Source organism: Gavialis gangeticus, unplaced genomic scaffold (assembly GCF_001723915.1).
Source record: "Gavialis gangeticus isolate Ggan-Ray unplaced genomic scaffold, GavGan_comp1, whole genome shotgun sequence".
Lineage (NCBI taxonomy): Eukaryota > Metazoa > Chordata > Crocodylia > Gavialidae > Gavialis > Gavialis gangeticus.
Genome location: NW_017728993.1, coordinates 60,067,252 through 60,085,455, shown reverse-complemented (window position 1 = coordinate 60,085,455; position 18,204 = coordinate 60,067,252). Strand labels below are relative to the sequence as shown.

The 18,204-nt window shown below is 44.9% G+C and overlaps 1 protein-coding gene across 3 annotated transcripts in view; it reads left to right on the top strand.

The window, feature by feature from the left end:
- Positions 1-18,204, top strand: part of TDRD5 (tudor domain containing 5) — a 52,549-nt gene that overhangs the window by 31,093 nt on the left and 3,252 nt on the right. For 2 of the 3 annotated variants that reach the window (XM_019501798.1, XM_019501796.1), the window contains 3 exons: positions 2,135-2,296; positions 7,889-7,939; positions 9,058-9,267. In XM_019501798.1, the coding sequence (XP_019357343.1) occupies positions 2,135-2,296; positions 7,889-7,939; positions 9,058-9,267 (423 nt within the window). The remainder of the gene's footprint in view (positions 1-2,134; positions 2,297-7,888; positions 7,940-9,057; positions 9,268-18,204) is intronic. The other variant, XM_019501797.1, reaches the window with a different exon arrangement.

Genomic DNA, 18,204 nt, shown 5'->3' with positions numbered 1-18,204 from the left:
CCCCCCCCCCCCCCCATTTTTTGCCTTTGAAGAGCAAGGTGTTTATCTTATTGTGGGGCACATTGTATGTAAGAAAATATGGTAGATGATATTAAATAAAACTAGTTATAGATGTTTTCAAAACCAGCCCAGAACTGATAACATTGAGAGAGGGTCTTAAGGTCAAGATTAATGTACCTGTCAGATACCTTTCTGCTTTATCACTAGGCCTTGCCAATTTTTTCAGCTTCTGACTTTTAAGAGCATATTATTTACCCAGAAAATTAATGAAAACATCCTCTTCCATTCATTTGAAATTCATCAGTTTTGAAAGGTCAGGAAGAATAAACCACTGTGGTATTCTGGCACTTTGTCTCTAGAAATAACCATCCTAAGTGAGACAGTAAGGTTCCTGCTGCTTTTTGTCTGATTGGTTTGTTTGTTAGAAGTACAAGATAATCAAGTGTACTTTGTCTACATTAACCATGAAAATCGGTTTACTTTTTTAGTAAACAGGCCTTCTCATGCTGGTATAAAAGATGCTAGTATGGCTTCCTTGGCAAGTGTAAATACATTCTGCTATAAAGGCATATTTAAATTAATCACACCAAGTACCAGAGCTTAAGCAGGCATCTAGGCAACCTTTCCCAGGTGCAGGCTGGAATGACTGTCCCTGGGTCAGAGGTGTGTGGACAGGTGGGTACTAGGATCCGACCACTGCTGCTGCTTGTCCCTGTGGCAGCATGAGGAGAGTGTCCACAGCCAGCGTGCCCACCTACCAAAAGCCACTAAAGCCCCATGTCCTTAGGTTGACAACCCTTGATCTAAGTCGGGTCGGCAACGTTTTTGGACAGAGTGCCAAAAGTACCCATGACCTCAAATTATAAGATATTGGCATGCAAGGGACAGATGGCAAGGGAGCCGCAAGGGGCTCGATCCTTGTTGTGGAAGTGTAGCCCTGGTCCCTTCCCTGCTGTGTGTCCTGAGGTGTGCATGCCAAGCAAAATGGCTTTGAGTGCTATGCTCTGACGCCTGTGCCAGGGGTTGCTTACCCTTGATCTAAGTTATAAAATCATTCTGTGGACCATTTTTTATAATTCAGGCTTACCTGGACAATATCTGAAAAAGTCACTACTGTTTTAGCATGAACTGTCTGTATGTACTATATGTAAAGTATGGCCCATGGACCAGATCAGGCTTGCCAACTGATTGGATCTGGCCCACAGCTGCCCCTGCAGTGCTTCAAATGGGCCTAAGCCCTGCCTGGGATAGCCAGCACTGTGTTCCTGCCTGCTCCTGCTGGCCCCAGTCCTAGCCAGTGTGCACAACTTACCAGCAGGGCTGCTCCCAGTGCAGCAGCAGCTGCCTGGGTGCTTCTGGGCTCCCATTTGCCTCTGGTGGTGGCTCCTTCTCCTTCCCATGCTGTGTTGCTCCAGGCAGAAAGGAAGCTTTATCCAGGCAGCTCCTATACCTGTACATGGAGCTCCAGCTCCTGCTCCTGGCTGCCTTGCACCCACTGAAAAGCAGCTAGGAGCTGGATCCAGAGCCCCATGTAGTGGGACAGGAGCCTCTCGGCTGGAGCTTCCCCCCCACCCATAGTGGTGCAGCAGGAGGAATTTAGAGTCCCTGGGTGCCTGTATATTCCAGGTTAAGTCTATTGGAGTGTGTTAATTAACATGCTCCAGCAGCCTCTGCATCACATGTATTCAGCGTCCCCACACTTCAAAATGGTGGCAGGGGTGCTTTAACTAAGCTTGTTTAACAAGTTTTTAAATAAAGTGCCCCTGCCTCCATTTTGAAGCATGGGAATACATGAGTCGCTGCAGGCGCTTTTATTAGAGCGACTTCTGAGAGCCACTGTAATTAAATGCCTCTTCCAGTCTAGAGCACATGTAAAGATGCCTCCTGTGCTTTAAGCAGTAAACTGAATAGTACATCTTGTGCCAAGATTTATAGGATTTGATTTTTTGGTGTATTCTATGTCCATCTGTCACTCATTGGTTATTTTTGTCTGAAGAAAAACATCTTAACTTTTGTAGCAGATCATTCTCAAGTTACTAGTCTATGTTTCTAAAATCATTTAGAATTTTTCAGTATTGTAACTACTTCTGCTAATCACAGTACCTTTTCTTGTTCTGTACTGTATTTTAAATAGGCCTTTGAAGAACTGAACCCTTCAGCTTTGTATATTAAGCCTAGTCTGGAGCAGAATGCTGGATCAGCAGGGCAAGACTTTCACTCACAGCAACAGAAATGTATTAGTACAGTCCATGGGACAGCAAATCCAGAGATAGGTGAGAGTGAATCACATGACCAGGTGAGAGGTTTTTTGTTGTTCTATATCCACGGTGGGGTTAAAAAAAACAGCTTTGGGTTGTGAGAGTCCACTGGATGTGTATACTTTTTTTTTTTTTTGTTTTTTAGCTCTTTGCAGTACAATATCAGACAAAAAATGTGCAGATGGGGGACAGATATGTATTCTAGAGCAGTGGTTTTCAACCTTTTTTCATTTGTGGATCCCTAAAAAAATTTCAAATGGAACTGCAGACCTCTTTGGAAATCTTGAATGGAGGTGCAGACCCCTTTGAATTGTAAGTGTGGGTATTTACATGCTTTTGATTGATCGTAGTCATCTCTTGCGAACCCCTTAGGCATAGTCTGCAGACCCCCAGGGGTCCACAGATCACAGGTTGAAAACCACTAGAAAATAAGCATCTGGACTTCTCATCTTCTTCTCTGCTCATCTAATCCTGTCAGCTAGTCTGATCCTGTCAGTTACTCCATACTCCTTAATTTCTTAAGTATAAAGAGGCTTCTTTGCCTGATGATTTGTTTATGTTCTCATTGATGGACTCAAATTTTACTTCAATCTTGAGGTTGTCTTAAAAGTTATCTTAAAATCAACTTTAACTTCAAAATCTTCCCTTCCCTTCCCTATCTCCAATCTTCCCTTCCGTATCGCTTTTATTTGGCTTAATCTTCCTCTGCTTTTTTTGAGGGGTTGGGATGGGCACAGCATTTCATTGCATTTTTGGCTATGTGGCATCAACTATTAAAGAGATGCCATAACCACCTACTGCCAACTCCCGAATTTGCTATTAAGAATTTGACTTGATCATTCAAAATTTAATTAAAAATTACTGAAAGTAAAGAATTTCTGGGTGTGGTAAGACATTGTTTTTATGCAACTGCTTCACTCAGAAATATTTTGTTATAATAGTACCTAGTTCTGACAGTGCTTTTCACCAGTTGATCTCATGGTACTGTACCACAGAAAGAATTACTGTCTGTATCTTGCTTATGGGGAAATGTGTAAAAGTGGGGCATTGCAATATCACCCAGTAGTGGCAGAACTGGGAATAGAACTTGTTTCCTGAGTCTAATGCTCCATCCATGAATGAAGAAATGTTAATAAAGATACATTATTTACTCCTTTATTATACTGAATTACCAGTGCTTCTATGGCACAGTATCATGGGGCCTGACCAGTTCTCAGGTAATGTCTCATCCTGTCATGTTGCTTTCCTATGATTTTCTTACTTTCCTATGTTCTATGATCTGATTAGTACGAGAGAGACTTTTCTGTTATGGTTTCAGAGATTATTAAAACGAGGGCAAATCTAAGCTTCACATTTAGTAATTTTTAGCTTTGCCCAGTTTTCTCTCTCTAACAGACTGGGTTTTTGTACCAGAGAAACTTGAGATGAAACTGTCAACCTTGGGTATTAATATCCTCCCAGCACTGAAAGTGTGTCATATGGGCTATAAGCTTCATATAATCATTTCGGTTTACAAATGTGAGAGATGTTTAGGGCTGACTTTGGGAGTAAGGCAGTGGCTCAAAGACTGGGGTTCGTTTCTTGGTTTTGCAACAAATTAGCTGTGACGGTGGGCAAATCGCTTAAGCTGTATGGACTACATTCCCTATTGATAAAATGAGAGAACAATCCTTTCTTTGGCTTTTTGGAATATTTATTCAGAGTGGGTGGGGCCTTGTCTCTTACTGCATTTGTATGAACTGCTGACGCACTCTGACCTCATCTTAATTACAACCTTTATGTGCTACTGTAATAGCAGATAATGGTGCTGCACCCTTGAGGATAATAGTTTTGTCAGCATTTGAAACTTTACAGATAATTTCTTTTTCTCATCTAAATTCCTGCATGTATTATGCAGAATTGTTCTTTATAACTTTTGCTTATGTTACTTGAAATACTGTATGTTATGGGTAGGGGCCTACTGAAACTGTGATTTCATGATTTTTGTGGAAACTGATTTCAGGCAGTCTCTGTAGGGGGGAAAAAAAAACTTGGGCTGTGTGAAAAAGCCTGGGCCCTGCAAAAAAAGCATGAAATCACTTGAGCGAGGGGGGGAAAAAAAACCAAAATGAAAACTGCAAGAACAGAAATGGGTAGGATGCCCTTGTGTCCTGAAACATGGGGCAGGAGGGAGGAAGGGAGCAAACCAGAGGCTGAGTCCCTGACATTCAGGAGCCAGCTAGGGAAGCTGGGAGGGGTTTAAAATGCTCACAAGCATGCTGATGCAGCATGCTGCAAACCAAGGAGGATTCTTCAGCGTGGCCACTGAGTTGAAATCCTCTAAGATGGCCAAATATGTTTCGGCGCTGGACCTTGCAAGACAGTATCCTGCTGGGAGCTTGCACGTAGATGGAGGCAAACTTTTCTGTAATGTAACTCTGGATATGTCCAGGAGACCTGCATAGATTGGCACTAGGGGCTATAGGCAGAGGGGGGAAAGTATTTGGAGGAGCTGAGCACATGCACCCCCCCTGCAGGTAAGCCTGTAGTGTAGATTGAGGCCCTGCGGTGATAGTGGGAGTGGGGCAGGGGCTGGGGTGAATGGGGCCCCAGGGCTGGGACAGGTGGTGGGACTGGGACCCTGGGTGGCTTGTCCAAGAGCACTGAGGAGGGCTTCTGCTGAGCACACCCTGGTGAAGGCCCCGGGGGGCATGTGACCCCCAGATCTGTGTGTGGGGCGGAGGCAGGCTGCCGCTGGGGCTGGGTTCAGCACCCCCCACGTGGCAGACATGTAACGTCATACTGCTCTTGGGGCAGCAGCAGCGTGACGCCATGTGTTTGCCTCATGCAGGGCGCAGAGCCCAGCCCACAGTGGCAGGCCGCCTCTATCCCACACACACATCCAGGGGGCACATGTCCCCCGGGCCTCTGCCAGGTGTGCGCAGCAATGAGAACTCCCTTATACCCCTGGACAAACTTCCTGGGCTCCCAGCGTCCCACCACCCATGCTGGCCCTGGGGCTCCAATCACCCCAGTCCCTGCCTCTGCCCCACTGCCTCCCTCACCACAGGGGTCTCAATCTGCACCCCCACACCCTGTCCCCATGACAAACTTAAGTTCTGTGCTGGGCAGTAGTGGTGTGCGAAACAGGCCATATTCATGGATTTGGCCCAAATTGGGGACATTGATTCAGTCTGTTGATTTGTATCACTGTCTCCGATTCAATTCGGCTGAATCTGAAGATTCAATGCGGAATTGGAGAATCAACGATTCGGTCATAGACACAGCTTTAAATGTTTTTTTCTACATACCTTGAGGTACCAGGCGCAGCTCATGAATGCTGTGATGCTGGGGCAAATGAAGTGTCCCACAGGAGTGCGGGGTGGGGGGATCTACCACGTGCTTGGCAGCAAACCCAGAAGTGGACCGGAAGTAGTTCCGGTCCACTTCCGGGTCTGCTGCCAATTGCGCTGTGGGGGCCCCCTGCAGCCCCTTGGCTCAGCGATCAGTCACAGGGTGGCCTTGGGTGCCCGCCAAAACCCAGGAGGCACCAGTTGCTGAGCTGGGGCATGCGAGGGGGGGCCCCCCCCAGTGTGCTTCCCTGTGGACCTGGAAGTGGACCAGAAGAGCTTCTGGTCCACTTCCGGGTCTGCTGCTAAGCACGCTGGGGAGCCCCCCATGCTCCTGTGGGACTCTCCATCTGCCCTAGCATCTCAGCATTCACGAGCCTCCTGTTACCTTGAGGTATGCAGAAAAAACATTTAAAGCTGTGTCTGTCGGAATCATCAGATCTCTCCGAATTGATTTGGAGGATTCTGATTTGATTTGGAGAGGTTAAAGGGTCTCCTGATTCAATTCGGATTTAGAGATTCAGCCACCAAATTGGGCCGAATCTCTGCTGAATCGAATCGGGGACTGAAGCTTCGCAGAGTCCTACTGGGCAGTGCTCTCCACGCTGCCAGGCTGCTGCAGGCTCTGACTGTGTGTCTGTGCCTGCCCCTCCCCACAGCTGCAGCTGCCCAGAGCCCATGCCTGGGCTGCCCTGTAGCACTAGCCACTGCCACCACTGCCCTGTGTTTGGAGGGGCTAAGCCCTGTTAGCCCTGGCCTTCTACTGCCTAGGCTAGGGGCACTGTTACACGTGCTCCAGGGGTGCGGGGTGGCACTTTTAATTAGAATAGCTTCAAGAGCCACTCTAAAGTGCTGCAGTGTCTTGTGTATCAGTGTCCTTGCACTTAAAAATGGCGGCAGCAGCACTTAAACTAAGGCTTGTTCAGTGAGCTTTCGCTCAAGTGCCTCTGCTGCCATTTTTAAGTGTGGGGACTCTGATACACGAGACGAGCGAGACTGCTGGATCGCACTAATTATCATGGTCCAGCAGACTCGATTTAATCAAGTCTGTTCTGACGCACTATAATTGCAACACATTGGAGCAGTCTCTGCATTCGTATGCAGGCACCCTTGGAGTCCAAGGCACACATGAAGAGGAGGCTGTTGCAGAGGCTGAAGGTTAGAGCAAGAAGCAAGGTACCCTGTCCTCCCTCTTTAAAAGGACCACAGGGAGCAGTCTTGCCTTCTGGCTCTGGCGTTGCTGTTCTCCCCTCCATTTCCTTGCCGCTGGCTTTTAAATCAGCCAGGCAGCGATTTTTTTTTTGATAATGTCATCTGCTGGTGCCACTTCCAGCCAGCAGTAAAAGTGGCTAATGAACCGCGTGGGCGGTTTGTCTCAGCACGGCTCTGTTTTTCCTGACAATAGTAAGTATGCTCCGTTTTCAGGGCTTTTCATTTCCTTTTTCGAGTGGGTCAACCCTGCCTCGGGTCCCGCTGTGGAAGCGTTCTCCAGAGCCTCTGCTTGTGTCCCCCTGGGACACTGTCCTTGTGAAAACCAGCTCAGAGGGGACCTGTTCCAGGCAATAGCTGTAAAGCTGAACCAATACTACAGGTATGACCTCTCACTGCCACCATGGCTCAGACAACCAGCTCTCCTCTTCCTCAGTGCTGTTTGCATTTTGGACCCCAACCAGGTGCCTTTGCTGCATTTTGACCCTCAGCTACTGCAGGCAGTCCTGGAATGGGGGAAAGAGCCTGACAATTAATGTGCTGCTTATGTGAACTTTGTCAAAGAGTGCCAAGTGTCTGTGTTCTGGGACTCTTTGACCTGTTTCCACATCTTTACACCCTGGCAATGCGCTGCCTCACCATTCCAGTGAACTCGATGGACTCTGACCATGCCATCTCAGTGTATGGACAAAGTGTTCACCCTACAGAGATGGAGATCAGGGGATTAAGCCTGCAGAAGCCATTAATTGATGCATTATTAAGCAAGTGACAGTTTGGGGCCATCTGGCAATCTGGAGGGAGGGGCAGGACTACCAGGGCCCCTCAGCCAATTAGAGGCATGGGGGGGTGCTGTGTTCAGCCCACAAAAATGGCAGTCCACTGTCCAGTCTGTGGTCTGCCTGTAAAATCTGCTGGCAGTCACCTCAAGTTGAGTAGACCCTTAGTTATGAGTTAGTTCTTGATATGCCAAGTATATCTCTTCGCATGGGTTTTATATATCACTTACAAAAAATATAATAGAGCTTTACAATTGGGGTAAAAAAGAATATGTACACAGAAAGCTGAAATCAAGTTGTTGTTGTATCTTTCTAGGGATCTCAGGGTGACCAGAAAGAAACAGAGTTGTTGCAATCTGTAGCAAAGGTACCAAAAAGATGCCTCCTTATTGAATACTTCCCATTCATGATTGAAAAGTTTACATTAACATTTACGTAGAAAGGTATTACAAAAGAAACAGTAGTGCCAGTGACACATTTCAGACTTCTGGGCCATCTTGTTGAACTATTGTTAGTGGGGAAAAAAAATAACTTTTTATTAAAAATAGGTTATATTTGGTTTTAGAAATGTAGCATTCGTATGTGTGCCTTTGAGGCTGAAACATCCTTGCTGTTTATGTTCATGAAATGCTGCCAGTTACGGATGATCCAATTAACATTATTTAAGTTAATCTTATTTGCAGTGGTAGGTAAAAATGCATTAGTAAACTAGTAACTCTAGAAAGGAAACATTAGAACCAGGAGTGAGGGAGGGGGAAAGAGAGACCAGTTAATTTGGAATTCATTCAGATTTTTATCAGGAACATAGTATGGTGGTGGTTGTTTTCACTTGCAGAGCTGTGTGTAAAACAAAGTCATGGAGATAATACATTTTTCTGGCCTCATCTGGGAGACTAGATGTCATAATGAGATATTGGGAAGGAGAAAAATGGTGAAAACAAATGGACATTTGAGTACAGTTTATTGATATATTTTTTTTAAATAGCAAATAAATATGAACTCATTAGGATACATATTATTTAAATACAAGCAAAAGTAATTAGTGAAGCAGAATGTCCCAAGAGACCAGTTTCTGTATATAAGTGCTTTGAATCTGACTGCATAAAAGAGAAATCTGTGCAACGTGGAAGTTATCAAATATCTCATGCATGTTGGAACTTCCTATTTTTATATTGATTGGTGCTACAGCACTGTTACTGGTGTGCAACATGTAAAAAGGCTTCAAATGTAGAAGTGCGGTATTTTTTGGTCTGTTTCAGTAATTATCACAAGCTTACTGAACCTTTTCTGTGGGCTAAATAAAAGGGGACTACAGTTCCTTAGAAAACAACATGAATACGGATATAGACAAAGATAAAATAATTCCCCTCTGGCCTTTATTAATTTGCTTCCATGTTCTTCACAGCATAGAAGTATATATAGAATATGAAGTTCAGATAGCTGTTTTCTTCTTCAGAGTTTTGTTTCTTTTGAAAAATTTTCCAGGATGTTGGTAATTTTCCTCTGGAGTTGCCTTACCTAGAGCCAGTCACTGCATGTACGGACATCTGGGATGAGAATTGGTTGCCTCTGCAAACCCCGAAGAAGCAGACTAACATGGGCCCCAATACAGTGGATACTGTGGTATCTTCTAACCAGATTCCCAGCAATCAAGAACAGGATCAGATCCAGGAAAGCAAAGAGCTGCTTACACAGGTTACTTTTTGGGGAGGGAGAGAGATGGAAAAATGCATGGTGGTGACACTTTCTCAATGGGTTCTAAAAATACCGTGCTCGAGGTACAGTTGCCTGTATGTGCTGATTCCATGGAGAAATCTGGGAAGAACCCTAAAGGTATTTAGTAGTAAGTGTTTCTCCATAAACTGGTTAGATGAATGACAAAGGCTGTGTAAATAATTTAAGTTAGTGATGGCTAATTTGGGCACTCCGGGGACCAGCAGAAAATTATGTCATGTTGTAAATTCCCTAGGGTTTTGTTCAGTCTAATTTCAAAGGCCTCATCACTTCTCTAAGGAGGTTATTCTGCAATCTAATACATCTCACTAATGAGAAGATTTTTCTTTAGTCAATTTATTCACATTATGCTTACCTTACCTATGCACTCATTTGAAACATCCCATATGCTTCCTTTTCTTTGTTGGTGCATCCGGTTGTTGGTGACAATTTAATTATAAAGCAGTTCAGAATACTTTACCTAAAAAAAAAAAAATTAGAGGTGTGCTGATACATCGGTCCGATATCGGATCGGCACTGATATAAAGAAAATTGAATGTATTGGAAATCGGCCTGATGTGGCTGATAACTTGTCCTATTAAATGCACGTGTGTGCGCACAGCTGCAGCACAGCATGTAGGCAGCAAGGAGTGCAGCCAGGCAGCTTGGAGTGCTGAGTGCAGTTGGTAAGTCTGGTGTGGTGTGGGGGGGGCAGATCAAAGCCCCTGCAGTGAGGGAGGAGTGGGTCTGGGGCAAGCGCTGTCCAGCTGGGGTGGGGTGTGGGGTGGCTTCTGCCTTTGCGTGCACCCTGTGAGGGGACTGGGGTGGAGGGGGCAGGCCTGTGCTCCCAGATCTGTGTGGGGTGTGGGCAGCAGCTGCAGGATGGGGCTGGGACTGTGCCAGGCTCTTCCTGGCGCTTGGAGGGGGGGAGGGTTGCGGGGTGGGTGGCAGTGCTGCTGGGAGGAGGGCTACAGGGAATTTTGGGGCCCTGCAGCCTCCCTGTAACTCTCTCTCCCAGCGCCACTGCCACCTGCCCCAAGCACAGCCTGGTGCAGCTGCAGCCCACCCCACCTGCCCCTGTGCAGATCTAGGGCATGTGCCCCCCACCATGCTCTCCTGGGGTGTGCACAGTGGCAGAAGTCGCCCTCCCCCCACACCTCCTGGATGAGCCGCGATTCCATCCTGCACCTGCCCTGGCTGGGCAGTGTTTATCCCAGCCCTACTCCCTCCCTCACCACAGGGGCCTTGATCTGCTCCCCCTCCCTTTCTACCACAACAGACTTACCAGTTGCATGCAGTTATCCGTGCTGTATCGTAAATTGGATTAGTATCAGCCGATATGCCTCCTTAGAAATTGGCTATTGGTATCAGCCCCCACAATCTATCGGCGTACCCCTAAAAAAACAAAACAAAACGTTCATCTAAGAAATGAAATTTCTTGTTTTCTATATGAGTGACTTATGTCTTATATGACTTTTATTTTCCTGGATACATTTTAAGGAAAGTAATTCCATTTTTGTTGAAAAGAATTAACAGATAGTATTCTTGGTTTTCCTGGGAGCAGAAGGACCGGCCAACATGTGATTTACTAGATTAGGACAATTTTATGCCCGTGTTTGTGAAACTTCAGAGTTGAGACCATAGCTAGTTTCCAGTTCAGAAGCCTAATTTATTTTCAGTGCCCCAACCAACATCCCCCACAAAACAGATTTTCTGGGCCCCCTCTCATGCTTAGCATGTGAAAGGCTTTTAAAGAAATCAGCAGAAGAGTTTTATGGCAGTCTCAGTTTTCTCTGTTTCAGTCCTGAAAAAGTGGTGATGTGGGTAAGTCTGGATGAGAGGGTGGGTAGGAACTACCCTGGGGCACTGAAACACAAAAGTATCTTGGGCCTGTGGGGGAATAGGGATAGGCAGATCTGGAGTGGGCAAAGGGAAGGCATTCTATTAATACAGAAACAAAAAAGCTTAATATTATGTTACAATACATGTGTAGGATTTTAAGGGAGTTTTTCCCAAGAACAAGTCTCCCTCTCCCTTTCCCTTTCATTCCTCTCCACCATCAGTGACCCTCTTCCTCCTCCCTCTCACTCCCCAACATCTTACCTATGTACTGTTGCCCCCAGGCTTCCTTTTACCAGAGACTTCCAAGTATTGACATGGCCCCTTGTCCGATTTAGTATCAAGTGAACTTTATTAGTAAACCCTAGGCTTATTACAAGCTTATTATCCTTTAGCAAGCAGTTCCTTTAGGTGTTACAACAGCATCTTTGGTGGTACTGGCCTCCCATCCTCTGCTGGGTGTGTGGGATGTTAGTTTCTAGATTCCTTGTTACTCAAAGCAATAATTCAAAGGTTGCTTCTGTCTCCCCAGAATGGCAACATAGAGCACACACTGTCTCTTTGTTTGTCCGCTACTTTCTCATCTCAAACTTTCCAATCCTCAAATTTCTTACCTCATCTTTTTAGATAAGGTACTCCAATACTATTCTGTTTTTGGTTTCCTTTTCTTTTAGGGAAACTACTGTACCTGGTTAGCCCACCATACCAATCGTAGCTCTCACTTTTCCCAGTGCCTTATAAGGCACTCTGTACAATTTAATTGCTTAGTTCCAGGAAGGCCAAAAGTTATGCTAAGAGCCTGAGCATAACTCAGTTTGCCTGTTACATGTACAGTTTTCCTAAAGCATGTCCCATACACATTTTGCACCCACCTGCTGGAGTCTGCAGGAGATGATGTCCCACTTCGACCTTCTAAGATCTGAGAAGTGGCAGCTTTCCAGAACCTGTTTTTAACTTGTTTTGCTTGGTTATAAATTTTTGTTTGATGTTTAGGCAAGGGAGGGGTTTAGGTTCCTTCTGTTAAGGAACCTAACAGATTGTGCCCCTTCAGTGAGACGCTATGCCTTAAAGCTAACCTGGGTGTAGACATATAGTCTTAATTTAACTGGCATGGCTACCAGAAGTAGTGAAGCTGCGGCAGCCTAGACATCAGCCTAGACTATACAAACCTGCCTGAGGATCCTGGGCAATTATTAGGATAGCTAGTGCATGTTGAAGTCTGTGCCAGTGTATCTTCACTGTTGCTGTCTATCCTACCTCAATTAACATCAGTGTTGGTATGCCTGCCTGTGCTATAATCACAGTTCTGGTGTCAATGTACAGATGTAGCCGTAGTTGCAGTTTCTCTTCCTTCCACACAAACTATATGGGGACTCTTCTTAGCTTATCTGCCCTCTTAAGAATGGTACTTTTCTGCCTGTGAAGAGACGTTGGATAATATGTAATCACTTTTGGATCGTGCAAATACCACAGTAGTTCAAAAATCGGAATCCTCAGTGCAGAAGACTGTGAAAAAAATCCTGGAACCCATTGCAGGGTTGAAGGTAAATGCCTGCTGTCTGGCTTATTGTGCTGGGATGTTTTCATTTTTATATTTATTTCAATGTTCCTAAAAACGTATTTTATGGTTTTTAGGCTCTGTAAAATCTTGGTTTTTGTTAAACTGGAATATTTGGCCAAATTAGACACAACAATATTGACGTCCAACTGCAGACCTATCTAGGTTCTTATTTTGGTGCTTGTCATCACTGAATACCTTTTGAAGTTCAGTCTGTTATACGCGGGCACATCCATGCAGCAAAATAAAGATGGAAGCATAACACAAGCTAGCATATCTCTGCTAGCTAAATCTAAATTTCCTTGAGTACTGATACTAGACTTTAACCAGTATGGGCTTTAACGCATGCTAACAGCCAGCGAACTTAACCAAGACCCCTGGTGAGTTTGTATGCTAGTTATCAGTTTGCATTAAAGCCAGCATTATCATGTTTTCACGGCTGTTGTTACCCTTGCTACTTAGAGTATGCTCACTTGTGCTATACCCACACCTTCAATTTGCAGTGCAGGCATAATTCAAAGTAGAGAGAGACAGAATGTTAATGTTTTACCTTAATCCAAGATGTTTGTGTTGGACCTCCATCTTGCTGATGCTTTGGTATGGTTGGCAGTCTTTGCTAATAGAAGGTCTAGTGTGGGATCTTGTAAGTCAGGGATAAGTGGTTGCACATAAGAATGGATGGACTGACAGAACTCTGTAGGGAAGTGTATGCATTGGATTGCCAGTCAATAATGGTGATCCCATTACCCTAACAAAGGGTGGGTAATCAAGGGAAACCCCCCAAAAGTAATTCTGTTGTACATGCAGGTATGTGTCCAGACTCAGCAGTTCAGTATTAATGTGTTGATTGGGTCTGGTTGTGAAGAATGCTTGTCAGTGTCCAGAGAACTAGTCTGTTTATCAGTGCTGCCCTTGCATGAGTTCTGTGATTAGCTCTGTTGCAGATGGGCACCCTGACAAGTCTGCTTCATGCAGTGTCACACCATGGGCCTGATCTTGCATTGTAGGATTATAGTAAGGTAGGTCTGAAAGGGATATCATGTGATCATTTAGTACATCCACCTGCTCAAGGCAGAATCATCCCTAACTAAACCATCCTGGCCAAGTGTCCATTTAACATGGTCTTGAAAACTTCCATGGTTGGAGATGCCACAATGTCTTTAGGTAACTTATTCCAAATAGGGTCATAGAAATGAATTTAACAGCTGGTTGCTAGAGAGGGAGAATTCTCTATATTAACAACCGGTGTCTGTGGCTCAGGGGGTAGAAGCCCTTAAATTTTAGTGTGATCTTCCATCTTATTGCTGAATAAATTTGAGGCTTGAGGCTAGGAGTCGTAATTGTCATCCACAGTCCCTGAATTTGAGGATGGTCTTTACCACAGCTCATTAATGGGTCTTGAGATTACTTAAGAGTCCAGTTCTTGAGAGACAGATCCATCTGCAGAAGTTGCAGAACTTTCTGCAGGGGAGAGTAGGCTTCAGGCTGGGTTTCCGCTGCGCTCTTCTCTGCTTTGAGGGGAAGATGCTTTACCTTGAAACAGGCTGTCATTTGCTTGAGGTTTTAGCACCATTGAAGTCAGTCAGCAGTTAGCTTCTCCCAAGTCTTGATGTTGGCATTCGTTTCTTTGAGGTATGTTTTCCATGCATTCTTGTAGTGTTTCCTCTGGCCACTGTGAAATCTCAACCATTGCTAAGGTGGGAGTAGAACTCTTGTTTTGGGAGTTGAGTCAGGCATCCACGCACAATGTGAAGTTGATGCTTGAGGATCACAGGCTCAGAGTTGGTAACATTGGCTTCAGCAAGGAGACTGGCATTTGTGGGGTAATTTTCCCATTTGATGTGGAGGATTTTCCAGAGGCATCACTGGTGATATGTCTCCAGGTTCTTGAGATGATGACAGTAGGTCACCCACATTTCACATCCATAGAGGAGAGTAGGGATGATGACTGTATTGTAGGCCTAGATCTTAGTGTCTTTCTGTAGACTGTGATGAGTAAAGCCACACTGGAGCAGTGTTCCAAAGGCGGCACTTACGCACCATCTCCTGTGCTGGATCTCTTCATCAGTGTTAACTCTCTGTGAGAGGTGGCTACTAAGCTAGGGGAAGTGCTTGACTACCTCCAGAGTCTTTCCCTCAATGGTAGTTTGGGGGAGGAGGGGTCACATTCATGGCCTATGGCAGGCTGATAGAACACTTTAGTCTTCTCAGTGTTGAGAGAGAGGCGCAAAGCTCAGTAGGCCTTATCAGAAAGAGCCGGCGCTGCCTAGAGGTTTTCTTCAGTGTGTGCAAGGATGGTGCTATCATTGGCATATTGAAGGTCAAGGATGGTTGTTTCACATACTTTGGTTTTCAAGTAAAAACGACCCAGATTGAAGAGCCTTCCATCCATTTGGTACTCAGTGTCAATTCCAGAAGGAAGGTAGTCCTTAATGAGAACAGGGATGATTGTCAGAAAAATGGAGACCAGAATTGTGGTAATAACACATCCTTGTTTGACCCCACTTTGGACAAATGGATTTGTCTCCAGTCCACTACACAGAACAGTTGTAGTCATCTGGTCATGGAGGAGCCTCAGGACCTTGATGTACTTTTCAGGACATCCAAATCTGGCCAGTACTCTCTGTAATGTTTCATGATTGATGGACTCCAAAGGCCATAGTAAGGTCAGTGAAGGCCAAAAACAGGTCCTGGTGTTGTTCCTGACACTTTTCTTATCTCTGGCAGGCAACAAAGATGTCAACTGCCCCATGGGATGTTTGAAACCACACTAAGATTGTGCCAGGACTTCCTCAGCAAGAGGTAGAAGATGGTTCAGGAGGATGTGGGCAAGGATTTTCCCTGCTGTGGAAAGAAGAAGGGCCATACCTTGATAGTTCTCACAGGGAGAAGGATCCCCTTTCAGGGTGTTGGGTGATGGACTCTGTGGTGGTATCTACCACATTTGACTCTCAGTTCAGGAGTGCATCAAAGTGTTCTTTCCATCTAGTTTGGATAGATTAATTGTCTTTGAGGAGTGTTGAGCCATCCTGCGATCACAGGAAAGCAGGACTATAGGAAGTTGGGCGTAGATGGCTTTCATTGCCTGGGAAAAGCTATGCATGTCATGTTTGTCAGCATAGAGCTGGATCTCTTTGATTTTTATCTTGCCACAACTTATTTTTTGATTTCCCAGATCCTCCTTTGATCTTCAGGTTTGAGGAGCTAATACATCTCTTTCTTCTGCTGACTTGATGTGTCATCTTGCCAAGCAAAATGAGCCCTTCTCTTTTGATTGAGGAGGGCTTGGATCTTGGTATCACTCTCATGAAACCAGTCTTTGTGTCAGCGGGTGGTACAGCCAATGGATTCAGCACAGGCCATATTGATGATGGTTTTAAACCCCTTTCAGGTTTCCTCTGTGTTACCTTCATTTGTAGATGGGGCAGACAGCTTTTCATAGAGACACCGTTGGAGATTCTTACAAAACTTTGGGACTTAAAAGAGATTTGGTGTTGAGAGTCCTTTGCATCGCTTTTCATTGTTTTCAGTGTTTCAGAACAAGATGTTGATCTGTCCCATAGTCATCAGTTCCTCTCATGGCTCATGTAATATGGACATCCATGCAATCACAAGCTTATTTAACAAAGTCAAGGAGGTGCCAGTGCTTAGAGTTAGTGTGTCTCCAGATGGTCTTGTATTTGTCACTCTGTCTGAAGATGGTGTTTGTGATGCCAAGACCATGTTCCACACATTTGCTCAGGAAGAGGGTGCTGTTTGAGTTGGCTTTCCCTACTCCTTCCTGTCCAGTGGTGCCACTCCAGAGTTCCAGGTCATATCCGACTCTGGCATTGAAGTCAGCAAAGAGGATAGTCTTGTTCTCCTTGCAAATATTAGTCAGTATGTGGGCAAGGTTGGAGCAGAACTATTCTTTGACATCAGCATCAGGCAATGCAGCTTACATGCTGAGGACAGTAACGTAATCATTGTTGCTGAGTTTAAGGTGGAGGGTCATCAGTCATTTATTAATGCTCACAAGGAGCTCTAAGTTAATTAACAAGCTGTTTCTTGATGATGAAACTGATGCTGTGAATGTGTCTTTCCTTGGCTGGTTTTCCTTTCCAGAAGAAGGTGTAGCCTCTACCTACTTCCCTCTTCTGGTCATCTTCTCTGTCTTAGAGCTGCAGTGTTGATGTTGTATCTTGCTAGTTCCCTGGAAATGATGGCAGTTCTTCTTTCTGGCCATTCATTGTTTTGGTTATCCATCAAAGTGTGAATGCTCCATGAAAATCATTGTTATCTTATGATGTTTTCAACTGCAGAGAGGTTGAACCCGCTGGACACAGTTATCTAGACAGGAGCAGATAAGTGGCCTAGGCTTAGGACACTTTTTCTAGCCCCTTCTCTATGTGGGGGTAGCAGAGGGAATCCTGACTAGGACTGCTTAGTCATGGTAGCAGCTGCTGAATTGCACCCCTTTCTCATCTCAGGTGCAAGATAGCCATCAGGCTATCATTGCCTGTATGCAGTATTCTGGCTGGAGACTGGCAGATTCACTATTCCTGTCTCTGTCATCACTGATCCATTATAACAGGAATTATTGGAGGTTGATACAGGAGAGCATGTTGTTTCCTGTGGTAGAAGCCTGAATGTGACCTTAACATGAGGATGCTGGTGCATGGAGACAGCAATCCCATGATTTTGACAAGGTGGAGATCTGGGCCCTGTGGCAATGGAGTCAACAGGAGACCTCCGTCTTGCTGCAACCTTCTTCTGTCTTTACAGCTGTTAAGATCCTGACATTTTCTTCTACCTGATCTGCCATTGAGGACTTAGGGTTGGACTGTGGTTTGTTTGGAACCTCCTCTCAGGACTGTTTGCCCTGAGTGACCCTGCCAGGAGTGTGATACTCTGGGTGACAGCTCTGAAGATCACTGAGATGTGCAAGCCTCTCCACCACTACAAGGTCTAAGAGGAGACAAAGAAGAGGAGTCATAATGGTGAGCCTAGGAAGGATTTTTTATCAAGCTCACTTTGGGCACGATGACCACTGCTATTGTCACTGGTAGCTGGAGGACAATAAATAGAGTCTGAGTAATAGTGCTAGTATGCCATTTCTCTACAAATGCAGGGCTACATATCAAAGTAGCATGGATAGTTCCAGTGCTGAAGGTCAAGAATTATGAAATGTATGTGGAACTACAATTAGTCTTCCCTAGTTATTAAGCAGGGAAGAAGAGAAGGGATGGAGACAGAAGAGGATGGCTTGTGGATGTTGAATTTGTCATCTTCTAGCTTAAATATGTCTATTTCAACATTAAACAAGTGATTAATCAGTAAACCACACATAGGAATTTCCCTTTGGGATCAAAACAGTCTGGTAGAAGTTACATTCTGACCTTGAGCATTTATTGGTTGGTTTATACCCTGAAGCCTTGATGGTTTCTGGCCCGTACCTATTTTTGTGCTATCTCATTTAACTGTAGAATAGTTTCATTATTGACTATTAATATGGAATCCCTTTTTTTTTTTTTTTTTTTTTT